The sequence below is a fragment of the Zea mays genome, chromosome 1 (genome assembly GCF_902167145.1).
Source record: "Zea mays cultivar B73 chromosome 1, Zm-B73-REFERENCE-NAM-5.0, whole genome shotgun sequence".
NCBI classification, from domain to species: domain Eukaryota; kingdom Viridiplantae; phylum Streptophyta; class Magnoliopsida; order Poales; family Poaceae; genus Zea; species Zea mays.
Genome location: NC_050096.1, coordinates 141,368,213 through 141,374,406, shown reverse-complemented (window position 1 = coordinate 141,374,406; position 6,194 = coordinate 141,368,213). Strand labels below are relative to the sequence as shown.

Genomic DNA, 6,194 nt, shown 5'->3' with positions numbered 1-6,194 from the left:
CACAAATTCCTCAACCAAATCGCGCCCGCTGCTCAGGCCGGCGGCGCACCGAAGGGCCCCTTCGTCCGCATCATCCTCCGCCACTTCAAAAGGCGGGTATGCTGAGTAAAGATGCGAACACATCTCGGACACGGGGAGCCCCGGATGGTCTTCGACGGTACCCTCCGCGACGTAGAACCAAAAATCATTCCAATTGCCCCACTTGTTGCGGGCGCAAGGAACCAACTCAACTACCTCCATCGTGGTCTTGCCGGTCTTCGACGTAAATGTATAGGACCCAAACTGGGCAACTTCATCTCCAATCATCCTCTTCTGCCAGTGCAGGCAATAGTACTTCGCAAAGACTTCGACTGATGGCTGTCCGCCGTACGAAGTCGTCGCCCAGACATACTTCGACAGAGCCACCACGGCATTCGGAGTCAGCTGATGGATCTGAACGTTAAATCTGCGCAGGACTTCTCCAACAAATCGGTGCGCAGGCAGGTGAAGACCGGCGGCGAAGAACGCCTCGAACACAACCAACTCGCCTTCCGGCTCGGGGACTTCTTCCATCCCCAGGACACGAGCGACTCCGCCGCCAAAGTAACCCAGCCGTTGCATATCTTACACGCGGACCGACGACATCCGCGACACACCAAAATCCACCGTATCGCCGGCGCGCAACTCCTCCGCCGCCAAAGTACTCAGCGTTTCCTCAGACGACGCGTCGGCCGGCGGTGTAGCGGCAGCAGAAGAAGAAGAGGTCGGCATCGCTACGTACCGTCGGCGGTGGCGGGCGGTCTGCTTCACTCGAGCCAGATCTCCGGCGAACAAGAGCAAGGAGGGCAGACGAGCAGCAAGACGGTGGAAAAAGCGGCTAGGGTTCTCACGGAGCGCGGAAAGTGAAGTTCAAAACGCGCCGACCCCCGCCCCCTTTTATACACAGGGCGCGGCGCTTCGGGAAGCCCGCAGTCCAACAGTACGGTGTCAATCAACGGTCACGTCAAAAACCCCCGCGGAACCACTTCGAGCGAGGGCAGAGTCTCCGCCATCTAGCGACGTCTTCGGCACCAGATGACTTAGTCGAACTGGTCCCTCGGAGGGCAAATGTTGGGGCGAAGGCGAAGATGCCACCCTTCGCTCGAGGCCTTCGCTGCAGTCGTTGGTCCAACAGAGACAAGACAACGGACAGGGACGTCCTTCGCCCGATACGACATCAGACGAAGACCTGCGACGAGGTCGTCCCACCGTGCGGCATCGTCGAGCATGGAGGCCCACGTGTGATCCGGCCCATTGTAACGGGCCCTGCGTGGCCGCTGCATGTTATGGGCCTAACTTGTAAAGGCATCCCTGTAATTACAGTCTGTAACCCTGCTTTATGGGAATATTCTGGGGATAACCAAGGTGTCTGAGGGCACATGCGTCCTTAACACAAGACGCTGGGCACTCAGATACCTATAAATACCCCCGCACAGTGCTCGTGAGAGGAGGGAGAAACAGAGCTTTTGCCATCTAGCGCGAGAACCCTGTTAACGTCACTGTTCACCCCCGTTGGATCCCCTTGCAACTGAGAGCAAGTTCCAACACTAAGTTTGTACACAATATCACACAGTGTTTAGGTCTTTAGTTAGGAACTTTAGATGTTTAGTTGTCTATGGAACTTTGAGATGTTTAGTTGTCTATGGAACTTGATATGTGTATAAATCTGTGTATGACGATGGAACTTGATATGTGGATGAATCTGTGTATTATGGAACTTGATATGTATAAATCTGTGTATGCAATCTGTGTGAATCTGTGTATGAAATCTGTGTATAATCTGTGTTTGAAAATTCTGTATATGAATCTGTATATTGAAAACCGTCTGTGATTTATATTGTATGCAATCGGACTTATATTAAAAACCGTCTGTGATGTGTGGCTAACACAAGCGGCTAGGATAAGAAACCGCCTGTGATGTGTGTCTATCACAGGCGGTTTCTTTGAACTAGACCGCCTGTAATGTGTGTCTTTCACAGGTGGTTTTTGATTGACCGCCTGTAATGTTGTTTTACATCACAGGCGGTGTACCACAAGCGGTTCCTGGAACCGCCTGTGTAGAGGCGAACCAAACCGCCTGTACAGAGGTTTGCTATAGTAGTATCCACGGGTTCCAACCCCGCTGCCATCCCTAATTGGATGTATAACAAAAGTATACATGATGCACAACAAATACATCATAAATTCTAGTCATGCCTAGATACGTATATGAAAAAAAGGACGGGGACACAGATTTGGGACGGAGGATAGAGAACCATCCATATTCATGGAAAAGAATTGGCCCATGCCTCCATCGGGAACTCTCCGTTAGGAATCAGGGATTAAAGCTCCATTGATCGAGCATATCAAATGTGTTCTTCAGCGATCAATTAAAAATATTAATCAACTAAGAGTTTAAGAAATTAGGTTAGATACTTCTATAACCTCTATCACACAACAAATAAATAAAGGTTTCATGCTGCATACAATGGATAGCCAGTACACAATCTAATCACCCCAAAACGAGTCAAATCTAAAAAAAATGATAACGTTAAAAAAGGGTCTATGTGGCATCATCCATACTTGATCTTCTCTCCGTACACTTTTTCTGGCCTCCTGTTATTTCTTCATTGGGCTCGCTCGATCCCACCATTCCATTCATCCTATTCTGTGGTCATTAGGGATATGAAACTCTTTCACTTGTGCTCAAGCATCATGTTGTTCTCAGGGGCAAGGCCGATGCAGGCCCGCAAGATATTTTCCAGCATGGCCCTCTGCTTGGCTAGAGCATTCACCACGGGTGTGCCAGGGGGTACCTGTTTAACAAACCAATTTCATGAACAGATATTTCATTGAGAATGCATTATAAAACCTTTTGAGCTAAATGAACTGCAGGGCAATCCTAACTGTAATATTGTAGTCATGATCTATCAAACACATTCTACCCAACCAGTTAAGCTAAGCTTACTTCGGAACTACCTGCATTCTCATATCTAACTATTGCCTTACAAACTTTCTCTGATCCTAAAATAAACAATTTGGTAACATGCACTAATACATAACTGAAACAATTACAATGTTTTGATTCTAAATTATTTGATACTCTCCATTTTAGAAGTCAATAGCAACATGATGACAAAAAAAAAGTGTCAGTTGCAAATAAAATGAAAGGCTTACAAGAGGAGCCTTGCTAAGATAGCTCAAAATAGTGGCGACAGGATGGAAGGAGTGGAACTTATCCTGCACAAAGAGCAAAGGGAGAACGACGTCAATAATTTTCATTCAAACATTAATTACTGCAGCATATATATGCTATATGTAGTGGATCCGTCATCTGTTTACCTGCCCTTCAGCCTTGAGCTGAATCCGAGTGCTGAGCTCAGCTAGGAGCACCAAGTCAAGGATGATCGGCGAGGCGAGAAGCGAGTCCTCACAGGTGTTGTGCAGCACGATGGTGTTCTTGCCGCCCATGAAGATCTCGGAGGTATATTCGTCCATGGCTCTCTTGCTGTCACCCACATAGGGGATGTACTGCAAAAGAAGAGGGATCAACTTTGAGTAACAATTAATCAAACATGAAGTAGCATATATGGGATAGACTCAGTCACAAACTAAACAACAAGTGGACCGACCGACCTTGATCACGATTACGTGATCAGGATGTTCATCGGGCTTGTAGAGGATCGGATTGCTAGCGACCATGTCGTCCACCACGCTGCTCTTGGAGATCTCTTTAGACCGGAAGACTTGTGGCGCAGAGAGATTCATGCCATCATTGTTTCCTAGGTGGTTGTAGCTAGCAATTGAGGTGGGCTACGACAGCACAAACACGAAAAAAAGAAAGAAAAAAAGAATCCACCTTATATTATCTGATATGCTAATAAAGTTCGATTATTCTTGAATGTGAAAGACAAATAATTCATCTTAATCCCAGGCCCCCAGCAATAGACAAGGAATGTACCTTAATTCCAGCACCGACGAGGAAATCGACCAACACAGACTTCATCTTGGTCTGCCCACTCTTAAAGTCGTCGCCTCCTATCACCGAATTCTTTTTTATGGCAAGCTCCATCAGCCCTGTGCATGAACTGAACATTACTACACAAGCAAATACACACATGTAAAATTTTGTAGTGCAGCGCTACGCACCAGGCACGAAGGTGTTCTGAGGGCTGCCATTGACGAATGGAACACCCTCAAAGACACAGGCTATTGCGTACAAGGTGGATGGTGAGATCTCTGCTTCATTCTTGTCCAGCGATGCCAAGAGGTTGTCCATGGTGTCGTTAAGCCCTGCAACCACGTTGCTATACCTCTCGGTGTTTGCTGTCCATAGCACGACTACCTTGTCGACCTTGGTCTTTTCCTTGAACTCCCTGCAGAGTTCATGAACCCCATGATTCAGTTGATAATAACAATCCTCATTTGGAAAATTCACCATTGCGGGTTTATGTCAGTATTCTGTGTTTTTGAGTTTAAGTACCTGATGTCCTTCCTGATCTGCTCCACCTGCTCTTTCTTGGTTCCCTTAATGATATTGTTAGCACGGGCACCTTGGTTTGCGGCGACGAAGTCTGGGTTGAAAATGCCGGCGAGTGGCTGCATGGATTCCATGTAGGGCCTGAGCTGCTTCTGAAGGTGAATGTCTAGGACCTGGGCCCTGGCCATGGCGTCGGCCATGTTCAGGTTACTGATGTCCCACCCACCAAAGACGATAGTGTTGGGGTTAACCTGCATGATTCAAGCAATACAATGCCACTACTGAAGAAAGAACTAACTGGGTATCACAGTAGTGTACTAGTGTCGCAACAAATTAAAACTGATAGTTTTTGTTGAGGAAAATGACGCATAATAATTCTCTATGGATCCTCATGGGCTTACGTAATTAATTTGGATCCTGATTTGCGTTGGTAAGTAATTAACTACCATCCATATTTAAAAAAAAATAGAAACATCAAAGGGAATGCGTATCATACCGCACATAAAACTAACAGATCGAGGAAAATGACACATAGCTAATTCAGATCCTCATTTGCTTAGGTAATTCCGTAATTATAAAGCAGCGAGTGAATAGGAAGTGTAGGAAAAGGATCACACACACCATAGGCACGAGGCTCTTGAAAGGCGCGTAGATCTCCTCCCCGTTGTGGCTGCCGATCCTGATGGTTGAAGCCTGGGTCAGGGAGCCGAAGTAGTTCGCCCTGTGAACCTTCTCCTTTGTCTCCCACGAAATTCCTCTGCAAGGAATCGCAGTTCGTCAGCTGATGGAGCTATTGAATCCTCTCACCCAACTGCATGCACGGATCTGATAAGAGCTCAGAGAAATGTGCCATGGAACATATGGCATGCAGCTATTGAGAAACGTACTCCCTGTTGGCGATCACCCCGGCCGTGAGCGTTGTCCCGTTGTTGCCGCCCCATCCTACGAGCATCACCCTGTATCGATCAATAGCAACGGCACAACGTATGATCGATCGATCGATCCATATCCACAGATATATGTATGGAGGCGGATGAGTTGGTTCGCTGGGGTTTACGCGACGTCTACGCACCCGAGCTTTGGGACGTTGGTGCTGGTCTTGAAGTTGTAGGTGACGGACTTTGGGCGCACCACCCACCCTGCGCCGCTATTCCCCGGCGGGACGACCTCGGTAGTGTCGTAGCGGTACTCCGACTGAATCTCGCCGTCGCCGTACCGCACCCGCGGGCTCTCCACCCGGAAGCTCTCCGCGAACATCCTCCGATCTCCTCGCGGTCTTAGTTGGCTTCTGCCCCACACAAAAACGAACGGACGGAACGCAGCAATCGCCGCCTCACCCTCGGAACTCGCTCAACGATATGCGGGGATCCAAGGATAGTCCATTATATAGCTGCGCGCGGCCTCCACGTGGGGTTCGCCGCGGGAGGAGCGCGACTAATGACGAGTGGTCGCGGTGCGAGTGGCCTGGCCGATTCTCTCGGATCGGAAATTCGGAATCCGATCGGTTGTCTCTTCTCCTCATTTCTTTTTTTTCTTTTGCGAGGATACTCCTTAATTTGTGTAGTTATAATCCAGATCTGTATCCGCATTTTTTTACACATTTCAGCTATTTGAGACAGCTATCTGATTCTTCAACTCTGCTCCTTTTCTCTGATGGAGGGTTAGGAGTTGATGAGAAGTGATTCTCTTGATTTCACCTAAATATTACAGGGAGCAA

At 48.0% G+C, this 6,194-nt stretch overlaps 1 protein-coding gene across 1 annotated transcript; it reads right to left on the bottom strand.

The window, feature by feature from the left end:
• Window positions 1–2,377: 2,377 nt before the first annotated feature.
• On the bottom strand, window positions 2,378–5,820 carry LOC100384851 (Inositol-3-phosphate synthase isozyme 1). The gene is made up of 10 exons (NM_001177287.1): window positions 5,550–5,820; window positions 5,365–5,433; window positions 5,099–5,234; window positions 4,481–4,728; window positions 4,147–4,373; window positions 3,959–4,074; window positions 3,634–3,810; window positions 3,340–3,528; window positions 3,175–3,237; window positions 2,378–2,813 (listed from the first exon to the last, which is right to left on the bottom strand). The coding sequence occupies exons 1-10, from the start codon at window positions 5,732–5,734 to the stop codon at window positions 2,694–2,696; spliced, it is 1,530 nt and encodes a 509-aa protein (NP_001170758.1). The 5' UTR covers window positions 5,735–5,820; the 3' UTR covers window positions 2,378–2,693.
• Window positions 5,821–6,194: the final 374 nt, after the last annotated feature.